The following is a 24408-nucleotide window of genomic DNA, read 5'->3' as shown; positions in this document are numbered from 1 at the left end:
CCTGCTGAAATTGATTCATATTAATCCTTTTGAAATTTCTAAAAGTTACATTAATACTGTCTGATGGACTCAGATCCTGATCAAGCAATGTACATGTTGTAAGATAATGATCAGAAATATTAATATCTTTCACCTCAACACTAATTCTAAATTCACTATTAAAACAAATTAAGTCAATTAAGCTCTCGCTATTTTGAGTCAATCTAGTTGGTTCAGAGATATAGTGAGAAGATTAAATGTTTCCAAGATGTTATTTAAGGCCACAGTATTAGTACAGTATTCATTTAAAAAATTAATATTAAAATCATCCAGCCACAATAGTTTATTATAAGTTATGTAAAAGTGCCACAAAGCGTCTTCGAAGCAGAATAAAAATTAATTACAATTAGTATTAGGAGGCATATAAATTACACCCAAGATAAGAGGGGAGCTGTCATTAATAAGCAGGCTAATCCATAGGTGTTCAATATATCCTAAACTCTCGCTTTTACAGACCGAAAAATTAAGGCCATTTTAAATATAAATAGCTACTCCGCCTCCCCGTGTGGGTCTATCAAGTCTCAACAATCGATATCCCTTAACATAAACTACATAATCAAGAACATCACCAGACAGCCAGCTCTCAGTAACACCAAATATATCATAACTATATTTATATATATGACGCTTAATCCCATCAAAGCAACCAAGCAGCGACCTTACGTTTATATGACCAGCTTTCAACATCATGAAAATAATTAAATATAGCAATTAAATAAAAAGAAAAAAAAAACGAGATATAAATAGGTTTTAATTGTATGTAAACATGCATTGTACAAGAAATACCGGTGTTTGATCCAGGCCAGATAAAAGAATTATATGATCCACACAAAAAATAGAGAAAATTAAACCTAGTCTACAATGTTATTATGTCATGTCATTTTTACTATCCCAGTATGCCTTCTTCTCGTTGTTTCTTCCTTTTCTCTTTATTAAAAACTTTTCAAGTAACTACTCACAAATGAAAAACTGAAGCGTCTGTTTCTAGTTTTGAGCTTTGTTATTAATTCTTAGTTTATATTTTTAATTAATAAGCTTTTACTATAAAGTTATTGGATTACATAATTCACTTTGCAGCTTAACACTCTTGTTATTTAAAAACTGAAAGTAATTGGAAAAGCTACGGGCTGGCAGTATAACTGCCTAAGTAGCAATCCCTTCTTGGATTTTTGTATGTAACTAAATATTATTTTTAAATAAAATCTATACCAATATCAATCTACTTACAGACTAAACATTTTGATACTGTTTAAGATATTTCTCCCAGCCTCTGTCCTGGCAAACTGACCAATAAACAAAAAATAGCTCTGGCAATGTGTGTTGGCCATATGTGCCGGACTAAACAAACAATCATGAACGCTACGGCTCGTTGATATGGATTTTATTTGGGCATGAATGTCTTCGAATAGATGAAGAACCATTAACTGAAAATAATATATAAATTGCATAAATCTTATAACAGAGACAAAACAAAGGTAAAAACACAAAGTCACTAATAATTGATGAGATGATTTGATGACAGTGACTTTGTGTTTTTACCTTTGTTTTGTTTTCGTTTGGTCTCTTAGTGAAAAAAATGGATGATACGTTTCTATTTATAACAGAGAAAAACTAAAAAAAAAAGCTTTTTTCTTTCTCAAACACTATAACTAATGGATTGCTAAAAAGTAAAACTTACTTGGCATTCCGGATCTTTAACTTCTCCTAAATATTTAATAAATTCTATACCGCTGGTGGTTAATTCAAGAGAATCACTCGGCGTGATGCCCAAATCCATGTGAGAGTACTTGTTTTGAGATGGAGTGAAAAAATCCAACAACCTTTTTAGGAATATTTTATGCGTTGAGTCGCTTAAATCTAGTTTTTGTCCTCTATCACCCTAAAAAATCAACAAATTACAGTTAGCTTTTAATTGTATAAAATAAAGTTATTCATTTTACCTTAAGAATCATTTTTATAACACCCCAATTCCACATTTTGGCTTCTTTGCTAGACAGCACGCCTGTTTCTTTTACTATATCATCGCCGTCTTTTAAGGCTGCCTAATAATAGAAAAGAAAATGTATGCAGGCAACAAAATTGCAAGATTTAAACTTTTGAAGAACAGCCACGTTTATTCATATTTCTTGAAAACGAATTGATAAAATAAAAATAGGGCTATGTAAATAATAAAATTACCTTTAATTCAAGGTATCACTCGACCCCTATTCCCATTTAAAAAAATTACATGAGGACTCTGGGGATGAGGTGATGAGGTCAGAGAAACGCAATTTCTGTCAATAAATGTCCCACCCTCCCAATTTCACCTGTTTGACCGTTTTTCGCTATACAGTTTATTCTTCAAGATTTTCAGGGTGGACTTTCGAGCCACAATGTTGAAAACCAGAAGTTGCACTGCAGAAATCTGAATTTGTCGCTCTTTTATTTCCATACATTGTTTGGTATTTTACTTGTAAATATTTTATATATTGTATTTTTGCAAATAAAAAAACATTTATTATTATTACTTTTATTGCTTCATAGGTAATCCGCAGCCGAACAACCTATACAGAGTGTCCCGTTGAACTTGTAAAACCTTTCAACTGGGGTTAGGTCTTCCTATGGATTATCGAAACATGTTAATATGACCTTAGTGAAATATTTACGGTTTTCGAGTTATAAGCGACTTTTAAAATTTTTCAAAGATTCTGACCAAATTTTTTCAAAAAATCTAAATTACGCCAATGACAATATCGTCTAATTTTAATAACTTTATAATATTGTCCAAACATGCCTTTCCAAAATGCCTTAGGACAGTAATCACTTTTTCAAAGTTCTTCTTTATTATGCAAATAATACAGGGAGTTCTCAGGATTATTGCTTTTCACTTAATTACTATTTGTTTTGCTCTTATCCTGTAAGAGAAATAATGAATGTTTTATTGTAAACATCAGTTTAAAAACTTCCCTGTTTCATTTTAATTTCATAATGCTGAAAAAATATGCGGGTGTCTTATCTTATAGAAAAGTTATCCTTTTTGATATACTACGAAACACTCTTTTAGAAACAGTTAATAGTACGGAAAACTATTACTAAAACCTACATTTGCATTAAAAATCAGATCTTTTTTTTAGTAGGTAGTTTTGGAGGTACAAAACTTATGCCTAAAAAACAAAAGCTACAAAAATAATCGAATAATTTAATTTTTATTGTTCCTGGGTATGAGTCCTACAATAAATTTTCAAAGAATTCACGACGAGCTCTTATACAAGTTCTGCATCTTTTTACAAAATGTCTTTTTAATCGACGCAGAGTTCCTGCTTGATTAATTTTTCGAGCCGCCTCAAGTATTCTTTCTCTCAGTTCCTCTCTTGTATTAATCGGTCTTAAATAAACAACCTGTTTAACCAACTGCAATAAACAAAATCCAAAGGATTAAATCTGGGGAATGTGGTGGCCAAAGAATAGGACCCAAGCGCCCTATCCATCTTCCAGGAAACGTATTATCCAACCGTCATTCTGGAACCACATTCGCCTTCTCACCTCAAAGGTACATCTTCTAGCAAAATTGGCAGTTGCCCTTGAAGGAGCTCCAAATAAGCTACTCCGTTAAAGTTATCGGGAATTTCGACTGGACCAATTACCCTGTTGTTGACTATTCCCGTCCAAAGGTTAATTTTAAACCGGTGCTGAAATGTATCCTGCTGAATAGTATGTGGGTTTTCCATTGCCCGTTCATGTACATTATGTTGAAAATTCCGAAACGTCGACATGAGACCTGTGAAATGGGTCCATTTGGTATCTCCTTATTGTAGAATGCACAGTAATTTTTGAAATTGCCGTTCGTCGTTGGATAGCTCTTATTAAAATTGATGGATCTTCATGCACTTCATCTAAGATTACCTCATCATTATATTGATGAGCTCTTCCTTGACCTCCTGGAACGCCTGGCATTTTTCCGTCGCAATATGCTCTTTGCACAGCAGGAAAGACTCGAGTGTTAGGATGGTTTCTTAAAGGAAATCAATCCCTGTAGACCCTAGCAGCTTCATTAACATTTCACGCGCTGTGTACCTAACATAAGGTATTGTAAACTAATTCCAAAACAAATTGAACAAATATTTCTTATAATCACCAAATGTCAGTGTGACAAAAAAAACTCAAACTGGACAATTTGTTTACTTTAGCAATGCGTTGCAACAGAACAAAAGCAAGCTTTTAATAAAAGTTTCAAATAATAATATCAAAATTATAAGGCGACGGAAGTGAAATGTAGGTATTTCTGTTATCTACTAATTTGCAAATTTGATCGCTAAGTCCAAATTTTTTTCCCGTCAAAAATTCCCTGAATTCAAAGTAATGAGATTTAACAGAAATCGTGAATCTTGTCCGTACTATTAACTGTTTCTAAATGTCCTACTACCCAATAGTATAGTTTGTTATATATTAAAAAACAAAATTGGTCAATAATAAATATTTATAAGTATTTGCTTGGATAGACTAAACCAAATTTGAATGGGCGGATGGGTAATAACAGGAAGGAAATGGGGGAAAAGGAGGGTAAAAGTATGGGAAGTGAGGGTTAGAAAATGGGTACAAGGGAACCAATGGAAGGATGAAGAGAGGAGGGAGACTTACTATAGAGGTGACGGCTCAAAGGGAAGTCGACTAGCACTAACCACTTTGGTAAACTGGCGTGGATTCAAGAATAAAATATAAGCGCCACCTGTTTTATCCCAGATGGATAAGAAAATCCCGATGACCAAGAAAACAGGAAATTACTAAAGGCACTGTATCTATACACCTGCAAGAAAATCTCACAAGGAAGAACAGACAGGGAGATTTATAAATACATCTAATTATATTGACCCTTAATATTATGTACAAGTATTATGGTGTAATTAATACTGTACATGAAAGAGATAAATTAACAATAAAATAAATATTAACCCTTTACTTAGGCTATTAAATTACAGCTTTAGTGTGAGAGCAGCTTAAAACTCATGGGCTCACACCAAAAGTCCCTTGTCTAACTTAGGAAAGTTAGGTTATCTTTCAAAAATCAAAATAAACATAAAAGAACCACTTCGCGTCATCCTTTACCCAGTCAACACGTGGTTGTTCTCGTCCTTTCCTATCCTACGGATTTCTTTCCTTGACCCCTTTCTACCCCTTGCCGTTAGTATAACGTACATTTCAGAATTAAACTTTGTGAAAGTTTCCATCCCGCTTCCGCGTTTTCCTTCATCTTATCAACTCGTGGTTGCTCGTCGTTCCTATCCTTTAAATCCCTTTCCCAGACCCTTCCCTACCACTTGCCGGTTGTAGCCGATCCTATACACGCCGGTAACCATGCCGGATACATCGTGGGGCGATATCGTCCATTGAAAAGTTTCGATTTTGATTGATAATTTAATATAGTGTCGATTCGGGTAACATGGTACACAGGTACATGGTACACACGGTAAACAGGGTACATACCCGACGGTTTTCCCGAATCTCTAAATCGTGCTGGCAAATTGCTTCGTAGCAGAGCCATCAATTAAACAGAACAAGAACAAACATAAAAGAAAAGCTTTAGTTCTGAGATACATTCAAGTGAATCTATATTAAAAGAAAAGTTAATATTCAAACTTATTACTTTAAAAACAAGTTATGTTGCTCTTCCTAAATATAGTGTCTATATCAATGGTAAAATCTCATATTCTGTTATTTGGGACTAAAGTTCTCGTGAGTACTTTGGAAATAGGCCTATTTATCCAGTTTACAAGGAGATCTATACGGTCTATTTCAATGAATTAACTAATATACACCTATCATCAAACTATTCAAAACAACAGTGTAGTAGTGAGATCCAATAATGAGAGTGATAAAAAATGTAATTTTTAGGTTACTATTTAGTATAATATACTACAGTAAAGATAATAAATGTTGATAGGACTGACTGCATGGTTCACTATACATCACAAACTTTGATCAAACCTGGCTCGAAGAGGGCTGCATGATTGAGATGGAGGACGTGGGGTGGATCGGTTTGACAGTAGATGTCAATGTAGATGTTGTCGACGTTATTGGAGTAGATGAGTGGAGATTTCTACTTCTTATAGTAGTGGATGAAAACCAAACCAACAAAAAAAAAGCCTGAAAGTGGAAGAATACCCAGATTGAGGAATCACCAATAGAGTAAGTAGATATAAGCATCGATGGTTAAACTTAACTGTATGCTGGAGTATACTTATATAAAATTACATGTAATACATACACATACACACCAAGATGCCAAATGAAAATATTACGACTTACCAATGGAATTGGCCTTTTCTCGGAAACACAAAACTGGACACTTAAACAAAGAACCTTGAAAAAGGTGGGATATAACTACACCACTTATAATCCTGCACTATTGCAGTATGGCATTTAGTATTCACAAACTAAAATACCCAAAAAGGTGAGTTTGCAACTTTCCATTGGAGTAAAGCCGGAAAAAATACCAAGAACTCAACCTTCTTCAAAGGCTTGTTCTTAAAGACTCCTAGAGGTCAAAGATTTTCGCGCCAGAAATGGTTTTAGTAGGGATATAGGAGAATGAGCTGGAATCTTATTGGCTAGGATATGACTTCTGACATTAGTGAAATCAAAACAATTAAAAAAATTAATATTATGTTTAATAATTTGAGTTTCATCATAAGGGTTGAAAATTATTGATATCAAAAATAGAATTAATACTGAAATGATGAACTGTTTATTTTATTAACTTTAGCACCAGAATAACTTAGAAATTGCTTCTTAAAGTTCTATAATCGAGCTATGCTTTCGCTAACATTTCGGATTTATTTTATTCTCTTATTCTTTATGTATCTGAAGAAACTAAACTGTAACAAAGTTGTTTATATACTATATTAGCAGCCTGTTCTATTATGAATATATTGGAACACGTGGCTAAATGTGCCAAGCACAAGGCCAAACAACGAAGAGAAAAAAAACTGTTTCTAAAAGAGCGTTTCATAGTATATCAAAAAGCATAACTTTTTTATCGGATAAAACACCCACATATTTTTTCATCATTATGAAATTAGAATGAAACAGGGAAGTTTTTAAACTGATGATCATGATAAAACATTCATTATTTCTCTTATATTATAAGAGCAAAACAAATAGTAATTAAGTGAAAAAGCAATAATCCTAAGAACTCCCTGTATTATTTCACACAGTAAAGAGGAACTTTGAAAAAGTGATTACTGTCCTAAGGCATTTCATGATTGGACAATATTATATAGTTATAACTGTAGTACATAATTAAATAATAATACTTACTTTAACTTGATTAAGCTTTGATTTAAGCCTCTTATTTCTAGTGTGTCTCTCTTGTCTCATTTTGTTTTTACTAGTAGAGTTGTTCCTGATAACATAGTCCAGATGCAAACTGTAAGAGGCTGGACGCTTTCGCATTAGTCTAAAATGTGAGAGATGCGTATTATTTCGAATTTTCGTTTGTAAACACTTGGATGAAAACTGAATGAGACAAAGTGGTTGATCTAAAAAAACTTAACAGCATTTTTAATTTGATTGCAAATCACCTACAAATTATTTATGTTTCTCTGTCCTGAATATGGCACAAATTAATGCCGAAACTTAGCAAGAAGAATGCCGAAGCAAGAAACATTTAAATAATCCGCCCAAAAAGGCTGTTAAGTTGTTTTTAAGTTATGATTATAGGATTAAACATTATCATTAAATGGGTAAAGTGACGCTGTAAAATGTTTTAAATAAAAAATTAAAAAATAGTTAATTCAATAATTGCTGAAAATACAACTAAGTAAAAAAAAACAAATTATTAAATGAATAAACAGAGCATATTCACAGTCTTGCGACATCGCTTAACTATGAAAAAGAAGACATCTACTAACGTAACTAGTGCGCCAGCGCGTAGCGTTTCTTCGTCCTTCCGTTCTGCTCTAATAATTAGTACTATGTAAGTTTTGTCTTAAGTAATTCTATTAATTAAACTATACTAATCAATTTTAAGCATATAAAATTATAAAATCAACAAGGTATAAATAAAATAACTACAAAAAGATCATATGTATATAATTAAAATAGTACTTATTAAACAGCAACGTAAAATGTTCAATGAACAAATACATAAAGCGACTAAAATATTTCGTCTGGATACAAGCAAAAAAGGTTTTTATGCAAAGCTCGATTTAAATTTTCTATAATCAAAGGTCAAAATAAATGCTTTTACGGCTTTTTTAAATTTTGCTCTAAAGTGCATTATTTTCTTTACATCGGTAGAAAGTAGATTAAATATTTTAGGTGCCATATAAGAAATGCACTTCTGAGAGACCCTATTAGATTTTTTGGTATTTCAGCTTTATTTGTCTAGTTTCGTACATCTCTTTGTTTAGCACTTTTATATTTTGAGGGTACTTTGAAACATAAGATAAGAGTCTGGTCGCATAAAGTTGCTTTACCATAAGAACACTAAACTCTTTAAATAATAAATCTGTTGGGTACATGCGGTTTTTATACACCATTTCTGTGCTTTTTCCACGCTACTTAATTCATAACTGCTTCCCGATGCTATTATGCCATATTGAAGAATAGACTCAAATAAGCTACAGTATATAAAAAAAAAAAAAAATTTATTAATTTTTTTTTTTAATTTTATATAGTCTTTAAATTACCTTTATTCATATAAGACCTTAATTTCTTTAAAATAAATATGATTTTCTGTAGTTTGATACTTATATTTTCTACGTGATATTTGTAATGCATTTAGCTATCCAAAATTATACCAAGATATTTTATTTTCTGGACCATTTGAACGTTATTAACGCATCTGCATGGTAGCGTTTTTGTACAATCATCTTCGTGTACTATTATTAAGTTTCCCAACTGTGGTTTTGATCAAGAATCTATGTGGAATGGTAGGATTTTTGTTTTTTTCCAATTTAAGACATATAGGTCTAGCCAATTTTTAACCCATTTTAAGGTCTTTTGGCATTTAATCTTTATTCCTTCCCAAGTGTTACCATTTATGAGACACACTATCTTCTGCAAAAGACAATTTCAAAATCCTCCTGATGATCCAGAAAATCTTTCAAGTACAGAATGAACAGCACCGGACCTAAAACAATTCCTTGGGGGACTCCATATTCCACAATTCTTTGTGAGCTTTCACTAGTACCAATAGTAACCCTTTGGATACGACCTTTAAGGTAACTCTTTAACAGCTGTGCTACTACTCCTCGAAAACCGTACATTTGCATTTTAGAGAGTAATAAATGTAAAAAAAATTAGATGAACGGTATCAAATGCTTTTCGTAGATCGAGAAAAATGCCTGTAGATGGTCTTGGTGCGTTTAAACTTGAGTAAATTGTTGTTGTGACATGCGTGAGTGCCTTTTCAGTTCCTAGGTTTTGCCGCAATCCGAATTGATTTTCAAGCAAAATTTAGTTTTTATTTATAGAGTATACCATTCTTGGTTTAAGAAGTTTTTCGAAAATGCCGAAATTAAGGAAATTAGGCGATAGTTTGTGCGACTACTTTTATCTCCGCTTTTAAAAATTGGTTTGACATTACAAATTTTAAAATAAGTTGGGCATATACCGGTGGTAAAACGGAGGTTTACAAATGCAATGCAATAACGGACTCAGAATATAGTCATCAATGTTTTTTATTATTAATAAAGCAGTTATATTGTCAAATCCTGGAGCTTTATTAGTATTTAAGCTAAGTATATTGCTTTTTGATTCAGTTTTATCTATGGGTTTTAAAAAATCAGAATTTGGTAAGTATGTTTTGTTCTGGAATTTTTATTTTTTCGACCAAAGATTTTCCCGCGTTGACAAGATTCATTAAAATTATCAGATTTGCCTTGATTATTCTTATCGTTTTGCAAAATTTACGAGGGTTGTTTTTATTTTCCAATAGCTGTTCTTTGTAGTATTTATTTTTTGATTTTTGTAATAATATGTGAATTATGTTCCTATATCTCCTGTACCTACTTGACAAAGCTTTAAATAATGTTACTGCTGAAAATTGGAAAAGGCCAACAGGTCATGTTCTTGAAGCAGCGAATGTGGAGTATGGATGCAATGATGAGAGTTTTAAGTAGAGCCACTAATTATTATAAATTCAGACTCTTCATCTATTGATTTTGATAGTGATTAATTTTTAAGTCACACATGATTAATTTATGCACTAATGTAATATAAATTTAGCTATAAAATTTTGTTATTTATAATAAGGCCTTTAAATAAATATAAAGTTTTCTATGTCTCGATTTTCGTTTATCAATTTTTCATCTCGGGTTATGTTTCTAATCTGTGTTTAAAATAGTATAAATTAAGTACCTGTTTATCTGGCAAATTTCAACAATAACTTTTTGTCTGCCGCTATGACTCTTTAATTTTATTTGAGAACATTCTTAACAAACTATTTCATATTGTAAAACTTTAGTGTTTTATAAAACCAAATAATTTTAAATTTATAGGCGATTAAATTAGTATACCTACACATACAATAAAAAATATTTAAAAGCATGTTTAGTCCGATCAAAATACAAGCAAACTCCGCTAGTCTAACCGGGCCGAAAACCAGTGGATCGAAATACGGGTTATTCACGCACTTTTATTGCTCTATCTATTCGCAGCGACGACTACAGTTGTACCCCCCCTCTAGCGGCGACCTCCCTGATATCATCAACCCACCACTTCTGCGGTCATCTACTACTTTTTGTTTCTCTGGGGCGCCACTGGATCACTTTGTTGGTCCATCTACTGTCATCCTGTATTGCAACATGTACTGCCCACCATCCCGATGAAACTTGATTCGCCAAAACGGAATTTCGTACGGCGGCCATCTTAGGGTGACTTGACATTAGGAAAAGGGACAGTAGTGATGTAGTGACACTTTTGACGTTGACTTTTTTTATTTTCATTTTGGGAAGGTGTTGCCTCGTGAGTAATTTGTAGTTTTAAGTTATATTTTTTGTGGAATTGGGGTGTAGAATTTGGAATGGGGTAAGTTTTCTACACATATACAGGGTGTTTCTTAAAGATGTGTTAATATCTAAGGGGATGATTCCTGGACCCATTCTAAGAAAAAAAGTTTCTATGAACATATGTCCTAAACGTCTTAACTTTTGAGATACAGGGTATTTTAAAAAAAAAATTGTTTTTTTATAATAACTTAAACAATACTGTAGACATTTTTATGAAATTTGGTACATATTATATTCTATGCACTAAGACGCATTTTTTGATGTGCAAAAAAAATATTTTCCCTACCAGAGGCGTCCCTACAGGTCTTCTATTGAATATTTTTAATGAGAAAAATACTACGCCACTGCTTTTTCTTAAAATGAAAATTATTTTTAAAACCCTCAATTACTTTTTAGCAAATCTGATCTCTTGGTTTTTTTTACAGCGCAAGACTTCTGCGGGACCGGATGGCATACCCACCTTGCTACTCCGTGAATGTCGGGAGTATTTCCTTCTTTTTTGAAAAATTCGTATATTACGCCGATATTTAATTTTGGTAATACTAATGATGTCAGTAATTATCGAGAAGTTTATATACAGTCAACTTTGCCTAAACTTTTGGATGCACTTGTAACCAAACAAATGTCATGACAATGTAAAAACTTTATTATTAATAATCAACATGGTTTTCAAAAAGGTCGTTCCACTGTTACTAACTTAATATGTTATGAAGATTATCTGTTAATTATGAATGCTTTTGGTTCACAAGTTGATGCTGTTTACATGGATTTTTCGAAAGCGTTCAACAGAGTTAATCATGCGCTTCTACTGGCAAAGCTCCAAGCTTTGGGTTTTGGATCAAATGTTATTTGTTGGCTAAGGGACAATCTACTGGGTAGATCGCAATATATACGGCTTAATAACTTCTTATCTAGCAGCTTTTCTGTGCCATCTGGCGTTCCTCAGGGGTCGCATGTGGGTCTGTTGCTTTTTACAATCTTTGTTAATGACATAGGAATATTTGTAAGAAATTGTGAATTTTTATTATTTGCTGATGATTTAAAATTGTTTTTTCTATCGATTCAAATGTTAAATGATAATTAATACAGGATGCATAATCTTTGTGAATGGTGCAACCCTAATGGTTTAGATTTAAATGTTCCGAAGTGTTATTCAATAACTTTTGGAAGGATTCGCAATCTTACATTATTTGATTATACTATAGATTTCACTATTTTAAAAAGGGTAGCGGAAGTTAAGGATCTCGCAGTAATTTTCGATTCTCAGTTGACATTTGTGTCTCATACTGAAAAGTTAGTTCAGAAAGCATATAGAAATCTAGGATTTATAACTAGAAGCAGTCAAGACTTCTCATGCTCTGTCGATAAAATTCTGTGTTCGTTAGTCCGTTCTAGTTTGGAGTATGCTAGTTCTGTATAGTCTCCACTTTATAAATCGCATATTGAAAAGATTGAGAAAGTCCAAAATAAATTCTTAAGAAATTGTTCTTTTAAACTTAAGGTTCCATTAGCTAATGGTCATACTGATTACAAATTAGTCATGTCAGTTCTCTCTTTGGACCCACTTGGGTTAAGGCGTAATAATTCAGACTTGTGTTTTATTTTTAAATTAATATCTGGCATGACTGTGATTATCTTTTAAATAGGCTGAATTTTCGGGCGCAAAAATTAACTTCTGCGTAGATTTTGATAGTAGTTCTTATGGACAGCACAATCCTATAACTAAAATGCAACGTTCTTTCATACATATCGAAAGAACGTCAGTCATCAAGTCTTGACTTGGCACGTTTCTTTTAGCAGTTTTAGGAGTTCTCTCAAATTCATTAGTGACTCGTGACTTAAAGATGTTTCTTTAAATTAATTTGTAACATTGATTTATGTCTTACTATCTAGCTTAAGTTGTATCAATATTAATATCTTTTGTATTATTTTATTTTTGTAAAATTGTATCTTAAAAACAGTGCTCTAAACATTTTTTTTAAATATGCTACTGACTTTTATATAAAAATATCTATTATAAGCAGTTTTAATTTTTTTTTCTTATCTTATCTCTCTTATTTTATGAAGGACCTGAGAAATAATAACATCTCCAAAAGAGAACATTTTTGTTTTCGCCCTATATTTCAGGAACAAATGTAGTTGGAATATTTCTGTTTGTAACTTTAAAAGTCTTAAAAAAAGTAATACAGGGTCGCGAAAACCGCAAAATTGTATCCTAAAAAATGACAGAGATACCCTGCAATCTCATCCAAAATGAGACACAGTGTTCTTGGAATAAGTTGCTGTCAGAGACGTAGTACACGATGTTCATATTAGGAGTATCTTCAGGAAATATCAATTTACCGTTTTGACCAACAGTTATAGCTATGTTAAGAAGTGTTTTAAATTCGACAGTTAGATGGCGTTTTCTGTGTTTGGAAAATAATGGTAATTTGTTTGAACTTTATCTACAATCCAAATTAGTTTTTTTGGGTTTCTAGTAAGTAGTTACTTACGTTAATACCGACGTATGTGAATAAAGTTTTAAAATCGTCAATAACCTGATTTTAATTTATTATTTAGAAACAAGAGTAATAATAAGGCAGGGCTAGGCAACGTTGTACTAGATTCGATAAGTTTGTTTATAAAGTGCTCTCGTTAAAATTTTGTAAATTAAGCCTTTAGTGTACTAAAAAACATCATTTTTCTGTTGAGAGCTGTCGAGTGCATCGAGTATTATGGATTTTGATGGTAAATAGTCCCTGAATACTATTTTTTTATTGTATTGTATTGCCGTTATTATAAGCCGTAATCCGCCAACCGGACTCTAAACGATTAAGCTCCGTGCAGTAGTACGTGGTACTTGCTCACAGGCTCAAAGCGGGGTTGCCGTTGTCTGTTAATTTTCCCGCGACTGAATAAAGATGACGCTTCCAAGAAGTTGCCGCCATTGTGGGAAAGGAATAGGCAAGAAAATAAAATTGCAATGTGGCATATGTAAAGGTCTTTACCACTTAATATGTGGGAATGTATCGGAGGTTGAGGCACGAATTATGCAGGAGGATAGGACACCCTGGAACTGCAGTACTTGTGTTCGTAGATCATCGAGTCATTTTTCACAGCCAACTACTTCAATTCGAGACAAGGACGCGTCATTTATGGATCAAAACAGAAGGAGTTCGTCCCTCTTTGTTCCACAGTCTGAGACTCTTACATCGCGTGATACTGAATTAAAAGTTTTAATTCAGGAGCTACAGAGTGAGGTCAGAGAAATGAGAAAATCTATGGATTTTTTAAATGAGAAGTACGAGGATGAATTAAAACGCACCAAAGTTCTGTCGGAGATGGTTTCTGAGATCGCAAGAGATAACCAAGAATTAAAAAAGGAGGTACAAAAACTGAAATCAGCCATAAATATGAACGAGACTGCTAAAATAAAAAATAATGTTTGTGTTACTGGACTTCTAGCTTCTGTTAAAGTGGAAAATAAAGATACTTGTGTATTAAAATTGCTACATAGGGTGTGTCCAGACGTCAAAGAAAGTGATGTGGACAAGATGCAACACATACCGGTTAAAAATGGGGTTAAAACCATAATTACCTTGAAATCTGAGAATTTAAAGCAGCGCCTCCTACGATCCAGGGCCACCAAGGGGAAAATCACTGCAAGCAATTCAGGTATGGGAGATTCAGCGACACCGATTTATATAGAAGGGGAGCTCACAAAAGAAACTTATCTACTTCTTAAGAGGACCAAGCAGCATTTAAAGGACTCGTATAAATATATTTGGCACAGAAATGGCAACATTTTAGTTCGAAAAGCTGATGGTGAAAGGTACTTAGTAATTAGGAATGATATGGACTTAGATGAAATTACTGCTTAATACTTCTTGTTATCATATTTTGAGTATATACTTTTTTGTTTATTTATTTTTAATTTACCTATTATAAAATCATTTAAAGAATATGACGGACAAACTAAAAATAGGTCAAATTAATATTCGTTCCTTGTTGCCAAAGTTTATTAATTTTAAATCTTATGTATTAGATAATAATGTAGATATAGTAGGGTTATCTGAAACCTGGTTAACTAATTACACGACGGATGAGTTTCTTCGAATTCCAGGCTATAATTTAGTTAGGCAAGATCGCTCTACTGGTCGAGGAGGGGGGGTAATGTTTTATGTAAAGAGTTTTATTAATTTTCAAATAATTAATTGTTTAACTGGGAATTATGCAGAACAATTATGGTTAAAAATCAAAATTGAAAACAAGATATTTATAGTAGGATGTTATTATAGGCCGCCCAATAGTAATATTAATAATTTTTATGATGAATTTGAGGTAAATGTTTCCACTTTACTAACAGAATGTGACCTTTTCTTGTGTATGGGCGACTTTAATGTAAATATGTCTAATCTGCAATCTAATGTTGTTGAACTCTTCTTATCCATTCTAGAGTCTTTAAGTTTAAAGCAAATGGTGGATGAACCTACTCATCAAGGACTCTCAGGTGAAACACTTTTGGATTTATTTATTTGTTCGCATGAAGAATTTATTAGTTCGGTAAATATAGATTTAAATTGTTTGGAGAATGGTGTCCATGTTCTGGGATGTATTTTTATAGGTATTTGCTAGCAAACACAGTAGAAATTAAAGGTCTTATTTCACCAGAAATTCCTTTTATTATGACGACCGGTTTCGCGATTACAATATCATCGCATCATCAGGTCGAGGACTAAAAGTAAAAGACACAATTTACATAGATACTATGCTTATCAAAAATTGGTAGAATGCTGAATAAAATCGAATTTTAAAGCGTACTTACATTGTTAAAAACGAGATTTGTCAAAACAAAACAAAAAAAAAAAAGCTTTAAAATTCGATTTTATTCAGCATTCTACCAATTTTTGATAAGCATAGTATCTATGTAAATTGTGTCTTTTACTTTTAGTCCTCGACCTGATGATGCGATGATATTGTAATCGCGAAACCGGTCGTCATAATAAAAGGAATTTCTGGTGAAATAAGACCTTTAATTTCTACTGTGTTTGCTAGCAAATACCTATAAAAATAGATTTAAATTCTAACTTTTCAGATCACTATTTTCTAACATGTGACTTAATCTTAAAAGTAGCAAAGCCGGAGGCTTTTTTTCATACTTATAGAGATTTTAAAAATTTTAACAAGGAGGATTTCACTAGGCAACTAGAGACCATTCCATTTGATGTAATTTTTTATTTGACAAATTTAAACGCTAAGATCGATGCATTTACCAACTGTTTAATAGAACTTTTTGATATTTACGCTCCAAAAAGAACTGTACGCATTACTAAGAAAAAAATTCCTTGGATAACACCTAATTTAAAATATTTAATGTCACTTAGAAATAAAGCTCTAACTAAGTATAAGAGGAGTAAGTTGCGTGATGACTGGGAATCTTATAAAGAGTTAAGAAATTATGTAAGTGCAACTTTTAAGAGGGAACAGAGGGGGTATTTTGAAAATCAAATCAGAATTAACGGATCTAGAGAAAATTGGAAATTGATGCGTGACTTAGATATTTATGTGTCATCAAAAAATAGTGCGATTCCGGAGCGTTGGTCTGCAGAGGATATTAACAACTATTTTGTTAATATACCACAAGTTAATCCTGATGCGGATTTGTTAAATTTTTACCTTAATAATACATTATCAAAGGCCAATGTTTTTCATTTCAGATTAGCTACGGATCAAGAAGTTAAAGATGCTCTTTTTCAAATTAAATCAAAAGCCATTGGAGATGATGATATTGGTATTGATATGTTGCTACTTTGCTGTCCTATAATTCTCCCTGTAATAACACATTTAGTAAACTATAGTATAGAAAGATCATCTTTTCCTGATAAATGGAAATGCTCTTTGGTAACACCTCTTCCTAAAGTAAATAATCCTGTAGAATTGAAGGACTTACGCCCGGTTAGTATACTTCCTACTCTTTCTAAGGTCTTAGAAAGAATTCTTAATATCCAGATAAGGGAATATGTACAAAAATATAATTTACTACCGGAAGTACAGTCTGGATTTCGACCAGGATACAGTTGCTCGACGGCGCTTTTGAAGGTCACAGATGATATTATTCAAGCTATCGAAAATGACGAACTAACTGTCTTTATTCTTCTAGACTATTCAAAAGCGTTTGACAGGATAAATCACACTCTTCTTTTGGCAATTTTAAAATATCTGGGTTTTAATATACATTCATGCACCTTAATTGCTAGTTATTTGCAAGGTAGAAGTCAAAGGGTAAAATTGAATAGTAAATTGTCCAATGCAAAACAGCTTTTATTTGGTGTTCCACAGGGATCCATTTTGGGACCTCTTCTGTTTACATTGTATACTTCACAGATGGCCAAATACATTACATTTGCACTTCTTCATTTTTACGCAGATGATACACAAATGTATAAATCCTGTAAGTTACACCAATTGCTACAAACCATAAATCAATTAAATGAAGATTTAAGTACGCTTCTATCAATCTCACAGAAACATTGTTTAGAGCTCAATCCTTCTAAATCTCAAGTCTTACTTTTTGGTAGAAACAGGGCACAAAATTCACAATTACCTAATATTAAATTAACGTTAAATGACGAAAGTCTTATTGTCACCGATTTTGCTAAGAATTTGGGCCTAATTTTAGATAGCAGTTTAAGGTTCACTCAACACATTAATATGTGTATAAAGAAAGCCTTTATCAATTTAAAACTTATATTTAAGCAAAGACACTTATTAACAACTGCAATGAAAAGGATGCTCTGTGACTCTTTAGTGCTTTCTTATTTTAATTTTGCAGATGTAGTATATGGACCATGTTTGCTAGAAAGAGATAAATACCGTATCCAACTAATACAGAATCATTGCGTAAGGTTAATTGGGGGTCTGCGGGGCAGGGAACAGGGAGTATCGGCTAAATTAAGAGAGTTGAACTGGCTTAGAATGGATGAGAGGCGTATTTATCACTCAATAGTTTTAGTTTATAAAATAATAGCAAGGAAATGTCCAGAATATTTATACAAAAAAATTAAGTTTCGCACTGAAATACATAACTTAGATCTTCGCGACAAAGGCTCTATAACCATACCACGTCACTCCACGTCTATCTTTGAGAGATCTTTTATTTATAATATAGCGAAGCTTTACAACAGGATTCCAAATAATTTGAAACATTTGCCGGAAGTATCTTTTAAAAGAAAAATTAGGTCTTACATTAAATATTTGATGTAGTATATTATGATGTTTTATAGTGGCTAATCTGATTGCAATAATGTTTAGGGTGTAGTACTTATTGATATGAAATACTAAACTCACGAATTTACATATAACTTGCTTTTTTTATATAAATTATAGTACCTATGTAAATTGTTATGTAGTTAGTTTTAGCTTAAGGTATAGGGTTCAGTAGAGTAGCTATAAGCTAGACTGCGCCGTAATAGACCTTAGCAATAAGTTTATATCTTTGTATTATATGGGAAAATAAAAGTCATTATTATTATTATTATTATTATTATTATAACATAAAATAGCATAAAAATATTTGTATTTTACGACACATCCTATTACTATCGCTTTTCGGTAAATGGAATAACATTTATTGTTATAACTTGTCATTTTCAGTAACGGATTCTACACGGTATTAATTCCCTTTTTACCGGTTAAAACATATTTTTTTTAAATAACCTACTACTCCATACTCAGCGCCATCATTTCACCGCCCACTACACCGAATTTATTAAAAACCAATTTTTTCCAATTTAAATATTGCAAAATCATATTGCGTCATATATCGTTGTATTCGTAATAAAATATACTATTTCATATAGGATATACTTGATGGTTTCTCCAAATCGAAACGTTGTACGAGAAAATTTCTAAACGGCATATTGCTAGGCCTTAAAAATACGCAACATTTCACTAATTTAACCATCTTCGTAGATCTATTGTTTTTCAAGATCCCCATGATAAACATCCTTATCTTGGACACAGTGTATATTACAGTGATGTGTTGACTGTAGCAAAAAGAGCTTTTAATTAATAACGTGGAAAAAAATATTTTCAATTTTATTTGAAATCTTTAAATATCTGAAAAATTTAAGAAAATCCGATACGAGCTCTTGTTTTAGCACGGCATTATACATTTAGACAAGTTAAAATTTACAATTTTGGCGAACTTCACGCACTATGGTACGTACGTACGTATTGCACTTGCAGTGAACTCGTGAATACTGTAGTGCAGCGTTACTCAAAGTGTGCTTCGCGGAGCCCCGGCGCTCCACCGGATAGGGCTCCGCCGGCAGTCATAATAAATGAATGCATGTATTAAAGTGGACCCTATAAGAATAAAGTTACCTAAAATAAAAATAAATAACCAAAAGGAAACGCCTACATCTAGGTGTTACTGGTACATATACGAAAATTTAATATATGTATTATTAAGTAAATGCCCGACCTTTACATCGAAATGTTACAGCGTTAGTAGTACGCCACCATTCGCCCCCGGCTTATAAGCAATCGAATGACCTCGGTTCGTCGCGCTGTTTCTCGCGCTCGTGCGTCGACGCGTAATTTGGAAAAAATCGTCTGGTGCTTCGAAGTTTCTGAGGAATTCGAGATGATTCGATGGTTCCTGGTATAATATAGAGGAGGATTGTTTGGCGCGGAGAATTTATTAATCAAGCAACGTACCGCAAAATTTAATCACACCGCGCTCAGTATTTTACGTTTGCTTGTCTTATATTTATATTGTTGTTCGTATATATTTATGTTGTTGTTCGTAGTGGTTGTAAATGCGTCAAGAGATACTATTTGTCATAAAATTGACCAAATCAAATTAGTGTTAGAGAAGAATGAACCGCTGGCTTAAAGGTGTTGCAAAAAATGTGGTTCGCTTGGATGATCCGTCAAATTCAAATCAAGGTGATATTCCAACGGCTCACCTCTTCGTATGTTGTGCAGCAAACTCCTTCCCAATACCTGCAAAAGGTACCTGCTAAGATGCGCCGACATTTAGAAACTGTACATCCCGACTTCAAAAACAAAAGTAAAGAATTTTTTCTACGTAAAAAAGAACAATTATTAAGAAGCCAAAGAACTATGACGTATGCGACTCAGACTGTGAATGAAAAGGCCACGGAGGCATCGTATTTGGTTAGTTACCGCATTGCCGCCCAAGCAGGAGAAGCGCACACTATCGCTGAAAAGCTAATAAAACCATGTGTAATAGACATAACAAAATGTATGCTCGACGAAAAATCTGTAAAGCATCTTTCTACAATCTACAGTGCCGCTTTCGAACGATACAGTTACGCGCCGAATTGAAGATATCGCAGCAAACATAAAACAAGAACTGGTTTCACGGCTTCAAACTAACAAATTCGTCTTGCAAATGATGAGTCGACTGATGTTGGATAGACTGGCCATCTTGCTAGTAATTGTGCGATATCCATATAAACATTCGCTTGAAGAAGACTTGCTTATGTGCTCATCGCTGCCTACTAACACAACCGGAGAAGAAATTTTTAACACGATTAACATATTTTTTGAAGAAAACCAACTCGATTAGAATGATTGCATTGATATTTGTACCGATTGAGCCAAGGCAATGACAGATAGAACAGCAGGAGCAATATCACGAATAAAAATGAAAGCGCCAAATTGTAGTTCCAGCCACTGCATCCTGCATAGACAATCACTCGCGGTTAAGAGAATGCCACCAAATCTAAAATTGGTTCTTGATGAGTCAGCAAAAATAATTAATTTTGTCAAGTCACGTCCACTACAATCCCGATTTTTCTCAATATTATGTGAAGATTATGGTAGCGATCAAAAAGCACTATTGCTCCATACTGAAGTGAAATGGTTGTCTCGGGGTAAAACTTTGACAAGGCTTTTTGAACTAGAAACAGAATTAGAAGCTTTTTTTACAGATGTTCCTTTTAATTTAAAAGACCGTTTGTCCGATAAAAGCTAGTTATTTAGACTAGCATTTTCAGGAGATATTTGGAAAACTTAACGAATTAAACCTGTCACTACAAGGAAAACAGACAACAGTTTTCAATGCTAACAACAAAATAACTGCCTTTAAAAGAAAATTTGATTTTTGGATTACTTGTTTTGGTAAGAGTGAAATCGAAAGCTTTTCATTGCTAAGTGAGTTCCTTAGTCACCATAGTCTTAGTGATACAGAAATATTTAAATATGAAATATTTGTTGAATTGGTGCAATATCTCAATGACTGCAAGGGACTTTTGAATCTTACTTTCCTAAAGAACAGAATACAAAACTGAAAATAAACTCATGGATTCAAAACCCTTTTTCATCTAAATTGCCAAAGCCTGAAAATATGTCAAATCAGATCTATGAATCATTTCTAGAAATGACATCGGATACAAGCATGAAATCATTGTTTAAAACAATTTCACTAAATGATTTTTTGTGCAGGGTTCGTGATGAATATCCACAACTTGCCACAGAAGCTTTGAATGTTCTTCTACCGTTCCCAACAACGTATTTGTGTGAAACGGGATTTTCAGCATATACAGCTAAAAAGACAAAATACCGCAATAGACTGGATGCCGAACCAGACATGAGAATTCAACTTTCTTCTATCAAGCCTGACATTACCCAGTTGATGAGGAATAAAAAACAATTACATGCCTCGCATTAAATGAACTTAGTGTTATCATTTGCTTACTAACTCACTACTTACTTTATCTATCTTTTTTTGTATGATTATTAATAAACAATTCACATATTACTGCTTTTGCTTTTAGTTTAGGGTTCCATTAAAAATTTAGTTTTTTAAAAGGGTTCCGCCACGAAAAAAGTTTGAGTAACACTGCTGTAGTGTATTTATGTATTTGTGTCCCAAATAAATAAATAAATAAAAACGAAAAGCACTTAAAAATAAATAAATTGTGAGAAAAGTACTTACTTATGTAACTGTTGTAGAGCCGTAATAGCACCCATCGCTTGCGGTTTGCTTTTAGTAGCATACTCTATTAATTTTGGAAGGGATGGCGAAACATTGCAACATCCAGGAGGCAGATAGAGCTGAATAAGTCTTAATAACTCACCTAAAAACATTTTAATACATAAAACATGTGTTTTTTCATTAAAACTTCCTCTTACTTAATAAAACAGTCGCTCTGACACTAATAAAAGTATCACTACTAGTTATAACCTCCGTAAGGGCTGGCAAAATTCCACATTCCAAAAAGCACATCAGCAAAAGGGCTAAATGCATTTCGGTAGGTGAAGGAGTTGTTTTAGCCAGATGGGGCAAAATAGATTTTCCTTCAGCAGCCACAAAACCCTCCTTTAGTCTCCACGACGATTGGAGTTCACAAGGATCAATTGCACTTAAGGCAACTGACAATTCTTCAGTCCATTCTGGTTGCTGAAGACCCAGTAAGTCATACAGCAGATCAAGAACTGCTTTCTGTGAATAATAACTTGAATAACAAAATGTTTACTTTCATTACACAATCTGATATACAGAGTGTTCCGTTGATTATGTTAAAAACTTCTAGGGTAGATAGAAAATGTCAAAAAGAATAGTTTATATGAGCATGGGTCCGAAAATGCTTCCTCAGGGAACTAGAGCTTTTTGAACATAATCTTTAAAAACTAGTTTTCGTTTTATAGCTTTGAAACCTCTTTAGCTATCGCAACCAATTTTTGGACATAAATTATTGTTAGTAAGTGTATTCTTTTAAACCTCCTAAACAAAAATATTTTAATCAGCGGCGTGGAAACCAGGGGGATTTTTGGTAAATTTAACCCCATTTCTCTAGGACTTCAATTTCTGCCTATTTGGGTATCATATTATGATGCTCCTATGCCTTTTGCATAAAAAGGTGCTCTCAGCAAAAAAACGCCAAATATCATCGTTTTTGTAAAAATTTACTAAAAGTAAATTTAGATACAGCACCAGAATTTTTTCTCGTTCGTTTTTCTGTTTCGTTAAAATCGTTTTTTTGGCCTTGTGCTTGACACATTTAGACACGTGTTCCAATATAGAAACTCATTCATAATAGAACAAGTTGCTAATATAGTATTTAAAAAATTATACTATTGGGTAGTATGACATTGTATCTAATAAAAAGAGTATAAAAAAAGGAATAGTGCAAGAAGGATTAATACTAGGGATTTTAGACAGGGTCACACGCTTCTCGTCCTGGAGTCAATGCAGGACATTTTTTAAAAGACAAAACATAGGGGGGCTCGGATACGTAGGTAAACAATAGGGAAAAACAAAGGGATCTCCAAAAAACTAAAATTATTAACTAGTGCATATACGTTCAAGTTATATTTTCCTTTTAGACAATTTCAAAAATTTTAGGAAAATATACTCCGTTCTATCGTCCGCAATTACGTTTGCCATAAGTGAAGTATGACACATAGGAAGCAAGCCAAGCCCTTTCAATTTATTATGCAGAAACATCACTGCATCAATATTATTTTTACATTCAAATAAAATATGGTTCAAATCATCAATTGACTGGTTGTCACAATTACATATATATGAGTCATTTGTTCCTAATTTATGTAAATATTTCTTAAAATTACCATGACCCACTAGAAATCTAAAGAAAGGTGTTAAAAGGAACAAAGATATCAATTATCTTGGAAAGTTACATTTGGAAACCATACTGTAACTGCTAAGGGACGCTTTTATTAAAGTGTATGTATTTGAACTATTTACTAAATATGCAAGAATATTTTCTTTTCCAAGTTACTGAAAACCTCTTTCGGATAATTAGAACTATATCACTAAAGTGTACTTTGGAAAGAATGCTATATTTCTTAATTGCTTCCTTGGCCTCTTTATCTACCAATTCATTTCCTAGCGATTGCTAGGAAATTGCTGTGTGTCCTTTTAACAAAATGAATGCCACCTTAAATTATTTTATTATTAATGCTAAAGTTCATTTGCCGAAAAACGATAGTGCATGTTAACAAGGTTCGAGAATTAATCAGGACTGAACTTCTAACTTTCTGCTGTCCCACAATACTGTGCAATCCAGTACTTTTAAAAATTACATAAATTTATATCTACCATATCAAAAATTCTTTCAATCACTATAAAATTGCATCCTGAAAATTGATTTAAATCATCCATAGATAGCTTCAATTAAATTTTCTTAATACAGTCCTAGAGTAGAAACAAGCCACAACCCGTAAAAATATTTGTATTTGAGGACGCATCCTATTATTATGGCTTTTCGGTAAATGGAATATCATTCATTATTATAACTTGTCATTGTCAGTAACCGATTCTACACGGTATTAATTCTCTTTTTATCATAATAAAGGATCTCACCATACTATGACCTTCACCCATGACGTTACCGGTTAAAAC

General features: G+C 32.9%; 1 protein-coding gene across 1 annotated transcript in view; it reads right to left on the bottom strand.

The window, feature by feature from the left end:
* Window positions 1–24408, bottom strand: part of LOC126740902 (rapamycin-insensitive companion of mTOR) — a 154162-nt gene that overhangs the window by 93956 nt on the left and 35798 nt on the right. Inside the window, exons 8-13 of the mRNA XM_050447089.1 lie at window positions 22176–22485; window positions 21979–22120; window positions 7333–7471; window positions 1980–2081; window positions 1718–1918; window positions 1267–1463 (exon numbers count right to left, since the gene is read on the bottom strand). Coding sequence (XP_050303046.1) covers window positions 1267–1463; window positions 1718–1918; window positions 1980–2081; window positions 7333–7471; window positions 21979–22120; window positions 22176–22485 — 1091 coding nt within the window. The remainder of the gene's footprint in view (window positions 1–1266; window positions 1464–1717; window positions 1919–1979; window positions 2082–7332; window positions 7472–21978; window positions 22121–22175; window positions 22486–24408) is intronic.

Source organism: Anthonomus grandis, chromosome 10, assembly GCF_022605725.1.
Source record: "Anthonomus grandis grandis chromosome 10, icAntGran1.3, whole genome shotgun sequence".
NCBI classification, from domain to species: domain Eukaryota; kingdom Metazoa; phylum Arthropoda; class Insecta; order Coleoptera; family Curculionidae; genus Anthonomus; species Anthonomus grandis.
Note: the sequence above shows the minus strand (reverse complement) of the source record. Positions and strands in the feature narration are given on the sequence as shown.